General features: G+C 45.6%; 1 protein-coding gene across 1 annotated transcript in view; it reads right to left on the reverse strand.

Annotated features, from left to right (window-relative positions):
- Positions 1-400: 400 nt before the first annotated feature.
- The window catches only part of EDA2R (ectodysplasin A2 receptor), a 67,485-nt gene continuing 48,712 nt past the window's right edge, over positions 401-19,173 (reverse strand). Inside the window, exons 7-10 of the mRNA XM_082264567.1 lie at positions 16,563-16,700; positions 14,004-14,497; positions 4,786-4,828; positions 401-770 (exon numbers count right to left, since the gene is read on the reverse strand). Coding sequence (XP_082120693.1) covers positions 502-770; positions 4,786-4,828; positions 14,004-14,497; positions 16,563-16,700 — 944 coding nt within the window. The 3' untranslated portion in view covers positions 401-501. The remainder of the gene's footprint in view (positions 771-4,785; positions 4,829-14,003; positions 14,498-16,562; positions 16,701-19,173) is intronic.

The following is a 19,173-nucleotide window of genomic DNA, read 5'->3' on the forward strand; positions in this document are numbered from 1 at the left end:
GGGCCATTAAATGAAAGATCAACCAGCCACAGGTCAAAGAACTATGCAGGGGCCATTAAATGGAAGGTAAACCAGCCACCGGTCAAGTGATTCCTAGGAAACTCTGGAGGAACCCTGGTTGAGAATGGCTGGTCTAGTCTCTGATATTCCTTGCAGATCTATAATGTGCATTCTCAATAATTTCACAAACAAATGACGTTACTTGGTTCATCTTGCAGAAAAAAAAAAAAAAATCCACCCTTGAACAAAGAAAATCCACTTAAAATCAATGTCGTAGTTTGAAAATCCTGCGTATAAGGAAGCATCTGCTGCTCCACTTGTTTGGCTTTCCATCACCACGTATAACCCTTACATGCCTTGTACCTAAAATCAGGTTACTGGGATGCTGCACTGTCCAGACACCACAGCTTCTACACAGAGTAGTGCATAGGGTTTAAGTGATTTAGCACTTGCCGTGCTTTAGGAAACTTAAAGACAAAATATAAAGTTTCAGAACATTCTCTACTGGCAAAAATGCAAGCAAATTAGGGATAAGGCATCCCTCCTCTGCAGCCTCCGAAGAGTCTGTACTAACTGCCGCAGTGTACAGGACATATTGGTGGACAAGTGAGTGTGCAAAGCTTGGAATCCTTGCATGCGATCCACAAGAAAGGGTTGCACTCCTAGTGCCACTCCGACGTCCCTAAAATCTTTGTGTCCGGGAGAGGAATTGTCCAGCTTTAGTGCAAGCAGGGCGACTAGGGAGTCTGGCATCTGAGAGACTGGAAGTTCTGATAAAGAAGAGAAAATAGGTTATATGTTGACCCAGAAAAAGAACATCATACAACAGCAACACAATACGCTATATGGAACATCATGCCTATGCCAGCTTGTTGGACATCCTATTCCAAAACCATGGCTATTATTATGGAGTTGGTCCCTTTGAGACTATAGTAGCCTCCACTCTTTTGGGAAGGCTTTCCACAAGATTTTGGAGTGTGTATGTGGGAATTTGTGACCGTTTGTGAGGTCAGGTACTGATGTTGGATGAGAAGACCTGGCTTACCATCCAATTCATCCCAAAGGTGTTCAGAAGAGTTGAGGTCAAGGCTCTGTGAAGACCACTCATTTGAAAGTAAGTCTGCTGCCTCTGCATCCCTAGCCAGCACTTTGCTTTTCGAAAACTATAAATCATTTTGGGAACCATTTCCACCCAATAGCACGCAGCAACAGCCATTAAGAAAGGGGGAGTCCATTCCCTCAAAACCCATTGGCTCGATGTACATACACTTTAAATAAACGTTTTATAAACCATGCATAAAAAGTTGCAATTTTCTGGACACCGGGCACTTCTTCCATCCAATCCAAGTCTTCCCACTGAAATTACCATAAGGCTGTATCGGAAAGATAGCAGCCCCAGGCCCCCATGAGGGTCCACCACCACCATTGGGCATGATCTACTGAAAGGGATTTCTTCCTCATTGCACATACAACTACCCACCCACGACCAGTGGCTTGTCCAGCCAATCCAGTGTGGTATCCAGCCTAAACCAGATACTCATTCAGAAGTGTCAGTGTTTTTATCCAACACAATGTAACAAATAACTAGGCATTTAGAGTATCATATAAACAAAATAAAACAAAAGACTTAGGCTCGGTTCACACTACGTGGCTCCGACTTAGGGGGCGACCTGTGAAGTCACGTGCACCGCGACTTCGGCACGACTTGCACGGACTTCATAAAATGAATGTCTATGCAAGTCGCTCCAGGTCGCCCCGAAGTAGTACAGGACCCTTTTTCTAAGTCGGAGCGACTTGTGTCGCTCCTCTTAGAACCGGGCCTGTACTACTCAATAGACCGCGACGGTGCGCGACTTGCCAGGCTGACCAACTCGCCTAATAAGTCGTAATAGTGTGAACCGGCACTTAATGGAACCAAAGTATTTTGTTCTTGATCAGATAGATAAGAAAAGAGAATCCACACCTAAGAGGATGTAGGGCCCTTTTGAAGGAAAGTCCTGCTCTGTTTGTCATTGAGGGGGTGTCCTGTCACTTAGGTTGCCCATACTGGAGGCATATAATGACTTGTTGGTGCGGTGGTAGTCTTCAATAAATTTGAAAAGATTTAAGAGCATGTATGGAGTTGCGAATCCTCTTCTAATCAATATAATGACTTGTTGGAAGAGTCACATGGGACATGGCAAAGAAGCAGTTTCCTGAGGAAGGACTTTTTGTTTAGTTAAGCAAGGGGCCAATGACAAAGACCATGTAAGTGACTTGAGCAAAGCTCAAAGCTCCCCTTTGGGGGACAGGAGCACCACCCTGGAGGAGATTGGGTAAGGGAATAGGGATGTTACCTCTGAGAATGGGAGGGAAAGGAAGGCTTATGTGTTTGGAGTTGTGTGGACATTGCTATTATTACTTCAGAGAATCGTTGTTGTTTATGTGGCCTGATATGGTTAAGAAGGAGGGGGACACATATTTGTCCCCCATCCTTTCCTGGCCTGTCAGAATGCATGCTCAGATGCAGGTCTAATATGGTGTTTGGGGGTACTCCATGCATTTCTTTTTGCATGGGCCCCCTTGACATTCATACTAGACCTTCCTAAACGATAAGGGGCTGGATTGGTATTTTGGGGGGAACCCTACACCCCCCCCCCCCATTTACATTTATAAAAATGGTCCCCTATTTACATCTATACTAGACTGCCATGTGTTATAAGGGTCCAGTATAGATGGGGAGGGGGGCCTCCTCGACTCCATGTCAGTTTTTGCTGTAGTAGGTTGAATACAGATACGCCACTTCACAGGCAGATTCAACAACCCCCCCCCCCCCCCCCCAACACGTTATTTAGAGAATTTCACATTTCTAAAGTTTCACTTTAGGCATTATTACATTTACTGCTGCTTGCCACGTTCTCCCTGGAAGTACCAAGTCTCCCGTGCCCTTTGTTTGACAATTCCTTGCCCATTAGCCTAGAAAATGGCCATTGCCTATTTTTTAAGATTTGGCTCCAGTTGATTTCAGTGGGGTTCGTATTTGGCATCCAAAAGTTCGCCCAACCCAACTCATCCCGAACCTAATCGGGGAGCGTTTGGCTTATCACTAACTTTAACAAGTACATAAACTATAGACTTTTTATTTTTAGTTATTTGAGAAAGATAATCTTACCAACGGGTGTAAATGTTTTAGTATATACCATGGAATGATCTACATGTATGAAGGCTGCCATTTTGGTACTCTTATACATTATAATTTCTGCATAATGAATGGTAGACAGAAATCATGTGATTTAGATTTTCCAGACTGGGAAATAGCAGATCTGATTCATTGCAATAAAGTCCTTTTTTTTTAACTCGTTAAAGAGGTACATGGGGAGAGAGCATGGCAGACATTAACCAGGCCCAAACACTGTCACATGACATCTTCTACCCGTTTAAGGGATACCTGGTAGGGGGGTTGGCTATGTGCAGACTCTGTCACCTTGGTCCAAACACTGTCACATGGGGACAACATGGAATCTTATACCTCTCTAAGGGATAAGTGTACATACCTGGATGTGGAATTGCCTATGTGTAGATGCTGTCGCCTTGCACCAACACTGTCACATGGGGGTGCCATGGCATCTTCCACCTGTCTAAATGATTGGTATACACACCTGGGGGGGGGGGGGTTGGCTATTGGTCACCTTGGCCCAAACATTGTCACATGGGGGTGCCATGGCATCTTCTGCCTGTCTAAAGGATACATACCTGGAGGTGGAATTGCCTATGTGCAGATGCTGTCACCTTGGCCCAAACACTGCCATGTGGGGGTGCCTAGGCATCTTCAACCTGTCTAAGGGATAGGTATACATACCTGGAGGGGGGGGGGGTGGCTATGTACAGATGTTGTCACCTTGGCCCAAAAACACTGTCACATGGGGGTGCCATGGCATCTTCTGCCTGTCTAAAGGATAGGTGTACATACCTGGATGTGGAATTGCCTATGTGCAGATACTGTCACCTTGGCCCAAACACTGCCATGTGGGGGTGCCTAGGCATCTTCTAACTGTCTAAGGGATAGGTATACATACCTGGAGGGGGGTGGCTATGTGTAGATGTTGTCACCTTGGCCCAAACACTGTCACATGGGGGTGCCATGGCATCTTCTACCTGTCTAAGGAATAACTATACATACCTAGGGTGGGCTATGTGCAGACACTGTTACCTTTGGCCTGAACAGAAAAGTGACAGTGTCTCTGTAATGTGACCTCAGCGTTTTTTAGCTTAATACATTGAGGACAATGAAATAAACACTTTCCACTAAACTTTCAAATACTTTCCCTGGCACTTGCAGTCCACAATCTTCAATGCTGCTGGCTCCTGCTCTCTCATCGCTGCTTCCCTGAACTTCTGGTCTTCACAGGAAAGAGTTATTAGTGGACAGTGAAGTCTAGAACCAATCTGTTAGCTTGGAGAAGGGAGGGGGAGAACATTGCCAGCCTAGTCTATGGGGCTGTGTGTTTCTATTGATACATGCAGTGTAGGGAGACACGACTCTAGTCCCTGCATGCAAGGGTGGCTCCATAGGATGCTGCAAGGGAAAGGAGCCACCCTGAAACAGGAAACCTGGGGTAGCGGTTATGGCACCAGTTTAAACGGGAACATAGGCAAGGATTAAAGATAAAGAAGCTGCGTACTCGATAAGTGATTAAACTGAAAGTGCCTAAAAACTGAGGGTGTGATATGACTTAAGGCAACCGCATTCTTAGCAAACACAACTGAGCCTTATTTTATGGAAAACAGCAAAGCTCTAACACTTACCTAGAGTGGCGGTGTTCAAGCAGGACACAACGTCTTCCCTTTTCTATAAAAGAACATATATATTGTCATTTCTTATTGCTATAATTACTTTTAATTAATCTTAATTATTGCTAATATTACAAAGAATGTATCAATAGTGCTGCAGTCCTATAAGGTATCAAGCACAACCAGTGTTGGGGGTAACGAGTTACAAAGTAACTGATTACAGTAACTACATTACTTTTTTTGGTAACTAAGTAAAGTAACTAGTTACAATACTAATATTGGTAACTACACTACTTTACTAGGCTATAGGAAGTAACTACACTACTTTACTAGGCTATAGGAGGTAACTACACTACTTTACTAGGCTATAGGAGGTAACTACACTACTTTACTAGGCTATAGGAGGTAACTACACTACTTTACTAGGCTATAGGAACGCGCTTTCCTGCGTTACCCAAACCGTGCGATACAATCGTTATTTCGAAGAATAGAGAGGGATGAAGTTTATGACTTTTTGTTGCACTTTATGTTTTATTCTGTTTTTTCAGGTTTTGTTCTCATGTTTCCCAAAGCCTGTGTTTATACAATAAAGTCTATGCAGAAAGAGTGTCATGTATCTTCTTCTACACGGTCAATTAACTACATGCAGCCCGCCCGCCGTCATATTACGGCGGAGCGGTGCGACCATTATCCTGGGCCGCCGTCATATGACGGCGGCACTTTAAGCAGGGCAGGCGCGCGATCGCGTGCGCGCCGCCCTGCACTGCCGGTGTCGGGGTGTCCCCGGGACACCCCCCGTCACCGGCAGGGGGGAAACAGCCAATGGGCGTGGCTGTTTCCCACGTGATCGGCTGTGTTCCAATGACACAGCCGATCACAATGGAGGCGCCCACAAAATGAGCAGCACGGTCATGTCGGTGGCACTGTGTTCCGTAGGAACACAGCTGTCACCGGCAGTAGTAAACAGTCACTGACAGTGACAGTTAAAAAAAAAAATATAATGTTTGGGGGTTCTAAGTAGTTTTCTAGCAAAAAAAAATATTTTAGCTTGTAAACACCAAGTGTCAAAAATAGGCCCAGTCTTAAAGTGGATAAATGGACAACTTTGTGAAAAGGGCTACTTGGATGTTAGGCGTCTGTATGTGGCTAGGCTGTGTAAAAGTGTTACACATGTGGTATCGCCATACTCAGGAGGAATAGCAGAATATATTTTGGGGTGCAATTTTTTGCTATGTACATGCTATGTGTTAGAAATATTGCATAAATGGACAGCTTTGTGTAAAAAAAATGTGTTTTCATTTTCTTTCCATAGTTTCCAAAAACTTGTGGAAAAAAATGACATATTCAAAAGACTCATTATGCCTCAAAAATTATACATTGGGCTGTTTGCTTTCCAAAATCTTATTAGGGGGGTTTCCATTGTCCTGGTGCTCCAGGGCCTTCAAAAGTGCGATAGGTTGTCAGGAAATGATATGTGTACTTTGTGCTCCTAGAATGCCAGACGGTACTACTTGGATGTTAGGCTTCTGTATGTGGCCAGGCTGTGAAAAAGTCTCACACATGTGGTATCGCCATACTCAGGAGGAGTAGTAGAATGTGTTTTGGGGTGTAGTTGCAAGTATACATATGCTGTGTGAGAGAAATAACCTGTTAATACGTCAATTTGTAAAAAAAAAAAAAAAAAAATCGTAATTTTGCAAAGAGTTGTGGGAAAAAATTACAACTTCAAAAAACTCACCATGCCCCTTATTAAATACCTTGGAATGTCTACTTTCCAAAAAGGGGTCATTTGGGGGGAATTTGTACTTTCCTGACTTTTTAGTGTCTCAAGAAATGAGATAAGCCTTCAGTACATCAAGTGTAATCAATTTTCAATGAATAGCACCATAACTTGTGGACTCTATAACTTTCACAAAGACCAAATAATATACACATATTTGGGTTATTTTTACCAAAGATAAGTAGCAGTATAAATTTTGGCCAAAATTTGTGAAGAAAAATTACTCATTTGCTAAATTTTATGACAGAAACAAAGAAAAATGCGTTTTTTCACAATATTTTCAGTCTTTTTTTTTATTTATAGCACAAAAAAATAAAAAAACCCAGTAGTGATTAAATACCATCAAAAGAAAGCTCTATTTGTGTGAAAAAAAGGACACAAATTTTTTATGGGTACAGTGTTGCATGACTGAGTAATTGTCATTAAAAGTGTGAGAGCGCTGAAAGCTGAAAATCAGTCTGGGCAGGAAGGGGGTGAAAGTGCACTGTAGGCAAGTGGTTAAGAAAGAGGAAAGTAAAGTAATATGTAGTGAAGTTACTTTTCAAATGCAGTAACTAGTAAAGTAATCTCGTTACAATTTACAGAAGTAACTAGTAACTAGTTACATTTTTTGAGTAACTACCCCAACACTGAGCACAACCAAACCTTTCTATTTTATTAATAACCAATATGGAATATCCAAACAAAAAAGTCGTCATCGCCGTGTTGTTGCTCCTAAAAATATTTTTTATCGCGGTCCTACAGGAATTACAAAATTCCCCACACAGAAAGTGTTGACGCCTTTCAGCCCTGGAGGGCTTTAATCATAACCATTAATTAATGAATTAATTACTGTATGCAGTACAGCGTCATCATACAATTGGTGTGGAGGTGATTAGGGACACTGATTGGTGACAGTATGTAATAAAAAGAAAATAATAATAATATTAATAATTGTTTTAATATTTTCTTTGTATTACATTTTTTTATTTTTTACAATTTATTTTTTATATACTGTGACTTGAACAATACAATGTTACCACAGTAAAGCTGTACTACTCTGGGGGGGGGGGGGGGGTGATATGGATTTTTTTTTACATACTATGATTGCTTAGAACTGTGAATTTTACAAGAAACCATTTTTTAATTAAAAATCATTCATTCAGTGTTTACTATTGTGATTAGCCACAGCTAATCACATGGTACAGATGGGCTGTGATTGGCCCTGTCTGTACCATGTGATCACTGTGACCAATCACAGAGCTCATCACAATAGTCCACAATGAAAGGTATGACTTAAAGCATTTCATTGTGTACAATTGTCATGTGATCTGCTGTGAATGGTCATAGCGATCACATGGTGCAGTCAACGGGCCGGTACACAGTCCGCTGTGCCTGGATGAAAGATTGCGCCAGGACGTGGCCCATGGGGCATGCATGAGGCGCGATCCTGGGAGAACGACATCTAATGACCTCCCAGGATAATAGGGCTCCTGTCATATTGCAATAATACTTATATCTCTTCTCCTCCATGTTATTTGCCTTTGTCCCCCAATATGTTGATCTTGTATCATCCTCCACAAATGTAAGATTTTATGGTATGTTGGGGTGGGTGGGTTTGGGGTTTTTCTCTTTTTTTCCCACCAATCTCACAATTGCTATTGCTACCAAGATCCTATAAGATATATGGTGATGTTTTTGGTTTCTGAATTCTGATAACAATGATGTTTGTTATCCTATATATAGATCACCTTTTATGGAGTTTGTTTTAAACTTTGTATACATAAAAATACTGTGATTTTATCTATGTAGTCAACTGGTCTCAGGCACTTTAAAATCCCCTTTCTCCATAGTCTCCCCTTCTGGAGAGGCATGGACACTATATTACTACCGGTTAATGACACATAATAGACCCTTGCTGTCTCCCCTGCCCTCAGAAGCAATTAGCCAAGCACAGATCATGCTTTATTGGCTGCTTCCCTGGCTGGAACACCTTATGTACGCTCAGTAAAATATCACAATAGGTCCAATTTTAGACAGGAACAAATTAACCTACCAGCCTGTCTTTGGAGTGTGGAAGGAAAGACACAAGCACGGGGAGAACATGCAAACTCCATGCAGATAGTATTGAAATCGAGGATTCCTGTGCTGCAAGGCAGAAGTGCTAACCACTAAGCCATTTTTGTAAATAATGGATATTTTGGATATTTGACTTACCGTAACATCCATTTCTCTGATGTTCATTGACAGACACAGCTTCTGATCTTCATAACCATTGGGTTATACCGCCCCCTACAGGAGTAGGACACAAGGCAGAAAAAGAATCTGGCTATGCCCATGGGCAGTCCCAGGGGATATACTCCATCTCTCTGCTATAGGTACTCAGTTTAGATATAAGCAGTGTCAGAAGAATTACAACCCCTTCAGAGCAGTTGGTGCTGTGTCCATCAATGAACATCAGAGAAATGGATTTTACGGTAAGTCAAAAATCCCATTTTCTCTTTCGTTCATTGAGGGACACAGCTCCTGATCTTCATAACCATTGGGACGTCCCAAAGCAGTGTTAAAGATGAGGTGTGGGAACAGCACAAAAAATACCAAGGCTAAACAGTAGCCAACCAGGCAACAGTAGCTCAACCAAAACAACTGGAGCCCACCTGAAAAAAACAATACACCCTCAAAGAGGATCAGGTCCTCTAAACAGCAGCAGCCTGCAAAAACTTGCGGCCAAAAGAAGCATCCACAGATGCCAACACATCCACTTTATAAGACTTTGTGAAAGTATGCACTGACAACCAGGTGGCCGCCTTGCAAACCTGTGTCACTGACGCCTGATGATGGAAGGCCCAGGAGGCACTAAGCGCCCGAGTAGAGTGCGCCATGACAGGGAAAGGAGGAACCTGACCCCTGATTGAATATGCCTGAATAACCGTCTGTCTGATCTATCTGGAAATGGTCACAGAGGAAACGGAAAACCCTTTCCGAGGCCCATCCGTGAGCACAAACAGTGAGTCTGACTTCCTAAAAGACTCCGTAGCTGCCAAGTACACCCTAACTGCCGGACCACATCCAAGGAATGCAAGGCAATTTCCTTCGGATGTTTAGGCCTGGGACACAGGGAAGGCAACACAATGTCATCATTCAAATGAAAATCAGAGACAATGTAAGCAAGGGAATCTCGCAAAGATTCTCAAGGGGAGCTTCTGGAGGACCGAAAGCACCAAAATGAGGTCCCGAGGCAGCAACAGAGACCAGACTGGGGGAACCAAATGTCAGACACCCTGAAGAAATGTACGCACCAGGAAGTGTGTGGCCAAGGGTCGTTGGAAGAAGACAGCTCTTGATGGTACTCAAGGCCAATTTCTGTTCAAACCCCTGTTGAAGGAAGGTCAAGATCCGAGCCACCGAGAAGGAGCGGGGGTGAACTCCAAGAGACTCACACCACACAATATATGTCTTCCATGTATGATGGTAGATCTTCCTAGAAGTAGATTTCCTAGCTTTTAACAGTGTAGGAATCACGACTTAGATAAACCTCTATCCTTCAGCACCTGGCATTCAATAGCCAAGCCATCAAAGCTAGCAACTGTAAAGCAGGATGGAGGATTGGTCTTTGGGACAGCAGATCCTTCCTGAGATGAAGCCTCCAAGAAACATCGGCGCCCAGACACACCAGATCGCCGTGCCAATCCCAGGGAGGCCAGTCCGGAGCCACTAAGATGAACAGAATCCCTTCTGTCTCGATCCTGCATAGAAGTCTTGGCAGAAGTTGAGAGGAGGGAGCTCGTAAATCAGACGATACTGACCCCACAGGTCCACCAGTGCGTCTGTGGCATCTGCCAGACCTGTGACCAAGCCACAAACCTCTGCACCTTTCTGTTGAGCTGAGACACCGACAGATCCACCTCGGGATGTCTCACCGGAGACACAACTGATGAAACACCTCCAGATGAAGGGACCACTCCCCTTGGCCGCCTGCTGACTGAAGTAATCCACCTGACAGTTTTCCACCCCGGGAAAGTTTACGGCATAGAGGGTTGGATCTAACCATTCTGCCCACCTTAGAATGGCGGCTACCTCCAGAGCCACCAGGACACTTCCTGTGCTCCCCTGGTGATTATCATAAGCCACGGCTGTGGCACTGGCCGATTGAATGAGCTCTGGACATCCCTGAAGACGATCCGTCCAATGGTCCAGACACAGTCTGATTGCTCGGAGTTCCAATACATTGATCGGTAGTCTGGACTCTTTCAGTGTCCAGATCCCTGAGCAGAATGTTTGCAGAGGACGCCTCCCCAGCTGGACAGGCTGGCATGCATGGTAATCCCTGTCCAATACAAAGGGAGGAAGGATTTTTCCAGACGAAGCGCCGGAGAACGAAGCCACCATATCAGGGACTCCTTCGTTCCCCGGCTCAGCCGGATCTGATTGTCCAGAGACTGTGGAGTCTTGTCCCATTTGGCCAGAATCTCCCTTTGCAGAGACCTCATATGGAACTATGCAAACAGAACCACCTCAAAGGTAGACACCATGAGGCCCAGCACCCACATGCAAGTCTGGAGGGATTACCATCTGCTGGACAGCAGGAGACGAATTGCAGCCTGCAATTTATGGAGTTTGTCAAGAGGAAGGAATACTCTGACCAAGGTCCAGAGTCAGACCCAGATAGTCCAGCTTTGTGGACAGAACCAGAGCAGACTCCTAAAAAGGTGATTTCCATGTTGTTCAACAGAGCAGTAGGAGACACCGCTCGCAAAAGGAGGTCACCCAAGTCGCCCAGTACCATGACTGTTTGGCGTAACAAAGCTAGCATCGGGGTAATACTTTTGTGAAGACCCGAGGAGCAGAGACGAGACCAAAGGGTAACGCCACAAACTGATATTGCTCCTCTCCCATGGCAAAGCGGAGGAAGCCCTGGAGACTTGCACATATTGGAATGCGAAGGTAAGCATCCTTGATGTCAATAGAGGCAAGAAAATCCTCTGACGCAGGGATGCCACCACTGTGCGAATGGACTCCATTCTGAACTTCTGCACTTACACAAAGCAAGTAAGCGCCTTGAGGTCCAGGATTGGACGCACCTTGCCTTCCTTCCTGGGAATTGTAAACAGGTTTGAGTAAAAACCCTGAAAACATCTTAATGTCAGAACCGGAACAATAACCCCTTGAAGCAACAGGTCTTGCACCGCCCAAAGAGAGCCTGTAAGCGGACCAGGGACAGTCACACGTGGGAAGGAAAGAACTGTTCTGGAGGGTAAGAACGAAACTCGATCTTGTAGCTGGACCTTTGACTTTGTGGGCACACTTTTCTTGTACCAGGGAAGTGCACAGGTCTGGGAACAAGCAAAGATGTCCCCCCACCCCTGATACGGGTGAGGGCACACCTTCATGCTGAAGGAGCCTTGTCTGCGGGTCTGAAGAAGCCCGCTCTCAGTTTGCCAGACCAGGTTCGTTTGGATCCTCCAGAGGAGGCCCTGAAAGGCTTCAAGCCCTTGTCAGTTGACCCTGAGGGACAAAATAACTTCTTCTGAGCCTGGATGGAAGGCCTACATCTACGACGAAGTTCCTTACCCTTAGTAGTATAAGGAAGAAAGGTACTCTTTTCCCCTGTGAGACCTTTTATGTCATCCAGGGTAGCTCCAAACAGGCGGTATCCTTATAAGGGAAGATCAGTCAAGGCCTTTTTAGAAGTCTGGTCCACAGACAAGCATTTGAGCCAAAAGACACGCTGAAAGACGACTTCCAAAACAGAAAGCCACGCCAGCAGGGAAGCCGCATCCAAAGAGGCATCACAGATAAACTGCAGCCTCTTCCGGGCGTGTGGTTGCAGACCCAGCAGGGTGACCCATGTCCGCAGCAGCCAAATCAGATTCAGGATCTGATGAGACAGATGAGGCAGGGGAGGGCAGGGGGTGCTTTTTGCTAGCCCATCACCCAAAAGCCACCTTCAACCGGGACACAAAGGACTCCAGGACCGCCGTCAGTGCATCGATGAATGGTTGGGACCCGGAGGGCCCTGCAGCCTCAGAGAGGGGATCAGGTGGGGAGATGTGCTCCAAAGACAGCATGAGTCACCATGGGAACCCCACAAAAAATGTGTAAAACACTGCAAGGGACACCCCCACCGCGCTGGCAGCCCCAGCTAGTCGCCAAGCACAGAGCACTAAGCGATCCTCAGCAGAGGGGCAGAACCCCCCAGATTCACCAGCAGAAACAGGCACCTGCAGCCACCAGGATAATCTGCACTGTATGCGCGGTGATTAGGAAGTAAAGGATCCATGAGTCAGCACCAGGGGATGAGGAGGGGCTCCCACCACCGAAATCGCCGCCCACAGGGCTCCACTGTCATTGCCACCGCTATTTTCAATGGCAAACCACTGCAAAATGGCCGCCAGACTACACAAACATGGCCACCGTGTATAAAAACACACAGGCTACAACAAAATGGCGGCCCCACGTGGCACCATGAGGCTTCCAGGGACCCAGGAGGGATCCCTAGGCCTCATCCGGTTGCTGGCGGCGCACCCCCCCCCCCAGCCCCATCGCCAGTATAGCACCCTGCCCCCACCCCAGGAGGTGGATCAGAACACCCAAACAGCCCCAGCATATGTAGAGGGAGGGGATAGGATGGGGGACAGATGAAAGAGGGGTGCCTGACGGGAAGGAGGGACAAAGAGGGACCAATGTCCACCCCAAAACCCTCCAGGGGGAGAGGGGGGACAGCTACTCACCATACCAGGAGGGCACTGCTCCAGACAGAACCCCTCTCCATTGAAATGGGGGGCTGTCGGACAAGAGGAATGCTGCAACTCAAGCAGAGACCCAGTCGTATGTGACCTCACAAGGTGTTTAACCCGCAGGTCACGGACAACCTAGGGCGGAGCTGAGGTCTGCGGGCGCTCACTGGCCAGACTGGGGAGACCACTGAATCTAGATTATCCAGCCGTCGCCCAGTTGATTGTAGATCTCACAGGAAAAATCCAGGAGAAAAACATTTCTATCTAAAAAGAAAAAAATTGCCAGGACCAGAGATCCCAGCAAGGAACTAGGTCCTTACTCCTGACTAGGCAGAAAAAAAACCTATAGCAGAAAGAGGGAGTACATCTCCTGGGACTGCCCATAGCCATAGCCAGACTTTTTTTCTGCCTAGTGTCCTACTCCCGTAGAGGGCAGTATAACCCAATGGTTAAAAATATCAGGAGCTGTGTCCATCAATGAACGAAAGAGAAAGCAGATTTTTACACTTATGGGAGAAAGTGGTTTAATGCTGGTGCTTAGAACTCCCTAAAGGGCTTGCAAGAGATTAATGATGTCTAGTGTTTTGTGGCCTTTATCTATTGCATTCACATACACTTTAACTTCATGAATGATTTGTTATTTGAATGATTTGTTACTATACAGTCGTTGAAAATCTACTCATGACACAAATGCATAACGCAGAGATTCATCCTGGAACTTAAACGAGTGCTTGTACCTGGTAAGGTATGTTTCCACAGCGGCTTGACCTTGGCTCTTCTGCAGATTTTTTGCAAGGATCATCTTGCATATTACACGAGCAGCTGTGAGGTTTTGTCACCACATGAGACCTCTGGTTGCCCCCTAAGTGATTTTGGCTGCCGGTGTGGGAAAATCCCTCTTCAGAGGAAAAGTTCTGTAAATCCAGCTCTGTACATTCCACGGGCGCGTGAGACCAATGCTGGCGCTCCGATGCACAGGAATGAGCTGCTTTGCCGGGTTCTATGACTCCTTGGCTGTATTCGGTGGGAGGCCCACCTCCCGAGAAACAGTCACTGCAGCCCGAGTTACGAATCAAAGGTTGAGTTTCGGAGACGCTCCAATTGTATTTGGGTTTGTCGAGGGGAGGAGGGAGGGCACACAGCTCTACAGATGGTGGAAGTAATGCGCTGGATGTCATGCAGGGACTTGAGGAGACGAGGTCTGAAATCACAAGGACTTCCTCCGCTGGTCCTGTTGTCAAATCAGAGACAATAAAATTAATATAATTTAAAGATGAACTCTTGGCAATCACCAATACACAGATGACATGCATTGATAGGAGTTGTGTTACCCGCCAAAAAAATCAAATTCTTGAGATTTACACAGCTCCAATACAAAGCTAGAAGGATGACGCCACATATAGATAAGGAATACAGTGGTATCCACTATTCACCCCTAGCTGGCTAACTGGACAGTGAAGGAGCAGAAGGAGACTGATGGGCCCTCCTTCTCATTCTGCTCTCTCCTCTGATTAGCGCGTCCCTGATCGGCAAATTTGAATATAGATTTGTTCCCAGTCTTAGTGCTGTTGTACTGGGGACTGCAAGAAGCTGAGAAGCTGGAGTTTATCTAACTACATAGGTGCAACACAAATCAGCCTTTCTCATCCTTTTTCTCCCATAGGAATCCCTTTTCAGGCCCCAGGGAACCTCTGCCAACCTCCATTGATGATCAGTGGGAAGAATTCCCCTTACATTGATAGTCAGAGGGAAGAATGCTCCTTACATTGGTGGCCAGTGGGAAGAATGGCCCTTACATTGGTGGTCAGTGGGAAGAATGTCCTTTACATTGATGGTCTGTGGGAAGAATGTTCCTTATATTGCTGGCCAGTGGGAAGAATGTTCCTTACATTGGTGGTCAGAGGGAAGAATGTCCTTTACATTGATGGTCTGTGGGAAGAATGTTCCTTACATTGGTGGCCAGTGGGAAGAATGTTCCTTACATTGGTGGTCAGTGGGAAGAATGTTCCTTACATTGGTGGTCAGTGGGAAGAATGCCCCTTACATTGATGATCAGTGGGAAGAATGCTCCTTACATTGATGATCAGTGGGAAGAATGCCCCTTACATTGGTGGTCAGTGGGAAAACAATTCCTTACATTGATGGTCAGTGGGAAGAATGCTCCTTACATTGATGATCAGTGGGAAGAATGCCCCTTACATTGGTGGTCAATGGGAAAACAATTCCTTACATTGATGGTCAGTGGGAATAATGCTCCTTACATTGGCGATCAGTGGAAAGGATGCTCCTTAAATTGGTGGTCAGTGGGAAGAATGTTTCTTACATTGGTGTTCAGTGGGAAGAATGTTCCTTACATTGGTGGCCAGTGGGAAGAATGGCCCTTACATTGGTGGTCAGTGGGAAGAATGTCCTTTACATTGATGGTCTGTGGGAAGAATGTTCCTTACATTGGTGGCCAGTGGGAAGAATGTTCCTTACATTGGTGGTCAGTGGGAAGAATGCCCCTTACATTGATGATCAGTGGGAAGAATGCCCCTTACATTGATGGTCAGTGGGAAAACAATTCCTTACATTAATGGTCAGTGGGAATAATGCTCCTTACATTGGCAATCAGTGGAAAGGATGCTCCTTAAATTAATGGTCAGTGGGAAGAATGTTTCTTACATTGGTGTTCAGTGGGAAAAATGTGCCTTACATTGTTCGTCAGTTGGAAGAATGCTCCTTACAGTGGTGGTCGATGGGAAGAACGTCCCTTGCATTGGTGATCAATGGGAATAATGTCCATTACAGATAGCCTAAAAGATCAATAGTGTCATGCTGCTGGCTAAAATTAAGTAGTACTGGATCTGGTATAGGTATACGTGCATTAAAAACGTTTGGGGTGGAGGACCTAATATATACATTGTTCCTGTACCTTTAGATATTGTATCTGTGTACAGCAGATATGCCAATAAATACACCATGTAAAGAAAATATGCTAACTGCAGAGTTGCTTCATTACCCACTTTGCCATTCATCTTGTCATCCCATCTAACAGTGCCAGTGCCTGATAAAATTCTTTCTTGCTGCATCTTTCACATTGCAGCTCTCTAGCAATCCCAAGATAGCAGCTGTGAAAACTCTGGACATTTTAAAGGTAAAGCCAAATATTAATGTGCATTTGAAAACAATGATACCAGCCAGTCTTTGCAAGTTGGTTGAAGTGCTGGACAGTGGGGTTTGTATGCACCATTATTTCATGTCTATGGGTAATTTATAAGTGCCCTTTGACATATCACACACAAGTGTCATCTTACCTTCCACTTGCCCAGAGGTGTCTGTGGATCCAAAGCAGAATGCAGGTATTGGCTGCTCCTCACAGGGGGTGCTTGTAGAATCCGACTGTCTGGTTAATCTTCTTGGCTGGCCAGCAATAGCATGTGATCTTTGGAAAGCTGGAGAACATTCACAAATCAGTATCATATGTATTATGCATTATGTATTATGTCTGATATTTTTTTTTTTTTTTTTTTTTGGGTGGGGGGAAGTGTAGAAGATCAAAAACTGAGACAAAATTGTTAATAGGTTATATTTATAGATCTACCCAGCAGCCATTAGAACATAAAGGAAAGCTATTAGTTGTTGTTGTAGATAGACCAGTGGTTTCCAAACTGCAGCCTTTTGCTTGCCTTTTTTCAGCCCTTGGGACACTATTCCTCCCACTCACACCAACAATAGGGCAGTCATTTCTGCACTGACACCAATAATGGGGCACTATCCCTTCCACGGACACCAACAATAGGGCACTTATTATCCAAATGATACTAAAGATGGGGCACTATTACTTCCACTGACACTAACAATGGGGCACCATTCCTTCCAATGACAGCAACAATAGGACACTATTCCTTCCACTGACACCAATAGGGCAGTCATTTCTGCACTGGCACCAATAATGGGACACTATTGCTCCCACTGACACCAATGATGGGGCACTATACCTCCCTCTGACACCAATGATGAGCCACTATTCTCCCCATTGACACCAATGATGAGGCACTTCTCCTCCCACTGACACTAATAATGGGAACTATTCCTTCCACTGACACCAACAATGGGGCAATATCACTTCAACTGACAACAATAGGGCAGTAATTTCTGCACTGATACCAATAATGAGGCACTATTCCTCCCACTGACTTTGATGATGGGGCACTAATCCCCCTATTGACACCAAAAATGGAGTACTACTGTTCCCACTGACACTAATAAAGGGGTGCTATTCCTCCTACTGGCACCAATGAAAGGGCACTAATCCTCTCACTGACACCTAACAATAGGACACTATTACTCCCACTGGCACCAATGATGTGGCAGTATTACTCCCAAAGACACCAATGATGGGGCACTATTCCCCCCCACTGACACCAACAATGGGGCACTTATAATTCCCCACCAAAGATGGGAAATTGTTTACTCCTACTGATGCCAGGACATTTTCTACTCCCACTGGCCAGGGTCCAGCCCCCCTAAAGTTTGAAACAGTAAACTGGACCATTGTTTAGAAAGTCTGGAAACCCATACAGTATATTGGTAAACGTTTGTGGACACGTGACCATCAGACTTATATGAGCTTGTTGGACATCACACCTCAAAACCATGGGCATTATTACAGAATTGACATTCTTCAAGACTATAGCATCCTCAACTCTTCTGTGAAGACTTTCTACAAGATTTTGGAGTGTGTTTGTGCCCATTCAGCCAGAAGGACATTTGTGAGGCCAAGGTGGTCATCTGCACACAGACACCGACTACTCCTGTTGCATGAATGTGAACAACCTGAGTAAAAGATGGCGTCAGCTCCTGCTTTCCACCTGTAGATAATTCCTCAGACGCGTTTCAGGGCTTAACCTTAGAGGCCTCTAGAATTAAGCCCTGGAAAGGGCAAAACGTATCTGAGGAGTTCTCTACAGGTTTCGAGCAGGAGATGAAGCCAGCCTTTTACTCAGCTTATTCACATTCATGCAGCTGGGAGTTGGTGTCTGTTTGCAGATGGCCACCATTTTGTTGAAGTCTACTAGAGCCTGATAAGCGGTTCCTGTCTGTCTTGCACCAGTCTAGTAACATGCTGATCTGACTATTACAGGTTTGGGGGGACATTCGAGTGATAATATTTTCTTTGTTTTTGGTCAGGTTCTAATGTTGTATGAGAAGCACTGGGTTGCAATTCCTTCCAAAGGTGTTCAGTAGGGTTGAGTTCAAGGCATGGTGAAGGTCAGTGGTGTATTTTGGTTTTGTGCTGCCCTAGGCAAGACTAAAATTGGGCGCTCTGCTCCCCCCCCCCCCCCCCCATGTAAATTTGCCCCACTACTTTTTTAACGGATGTGACTCCCTCCAAAATTGAAGGACTACAAGTCTCATGAGAGGGGGGGGTGAAAGGGGGTGGGAGAGAGAGAAGGGTGAGGGAGAGAGAGAGGAGGGCTGAGTGATGGAGGGAGGGAGAGAGGGGGGGGTGAAAGAGAGGGGGGTTGAGAGAGAGAGGGGGGAATCAAAGAGTGAGAGAGAGAGGGGATGAGAGAGAGAGGGGGAATGATAGAGAGAGGGGGGATGAGAGAGAGAGGGGGTGAGAGAAAGTGGGTTGAGAGAGGGGGGTGAGGGGGGGGTGAGAGAGAGGGAGGGATGAGAGGGGGGTGAGAGAAAGAGAGAGAAGGGGATGAGAGAGAGGAGAGGGTGATAGAGAGAGGGTAAATGAGAGAGAGGGGGGTGAGAGAGGCAGCTCTAGCAACCAGTGGCCAATAGAGTCCAAGGTAGAGGGGGGCAACTTTTTTGCTGCCCCCCTGCAAAGTGCCGCCCTAGGCCTGGGCCTTGTTGGCCTAGGCCAAAATACAGCACTGGTGAAGGTGACTCCAGTTCCTCCACACCAAACTG

The sequence above is a fragment of the Pelophylax lessonae genome, assembly GCF_965119305.1.
Source record: "Pelophylax lessonae genome assembly, chromosome: 7".
Lineage (NCBI taxonomy): Eukaryota > Metazoa > Chordata > Amphibia > Anura > Ranidae > Pelophylax > Pelophylax lessonae.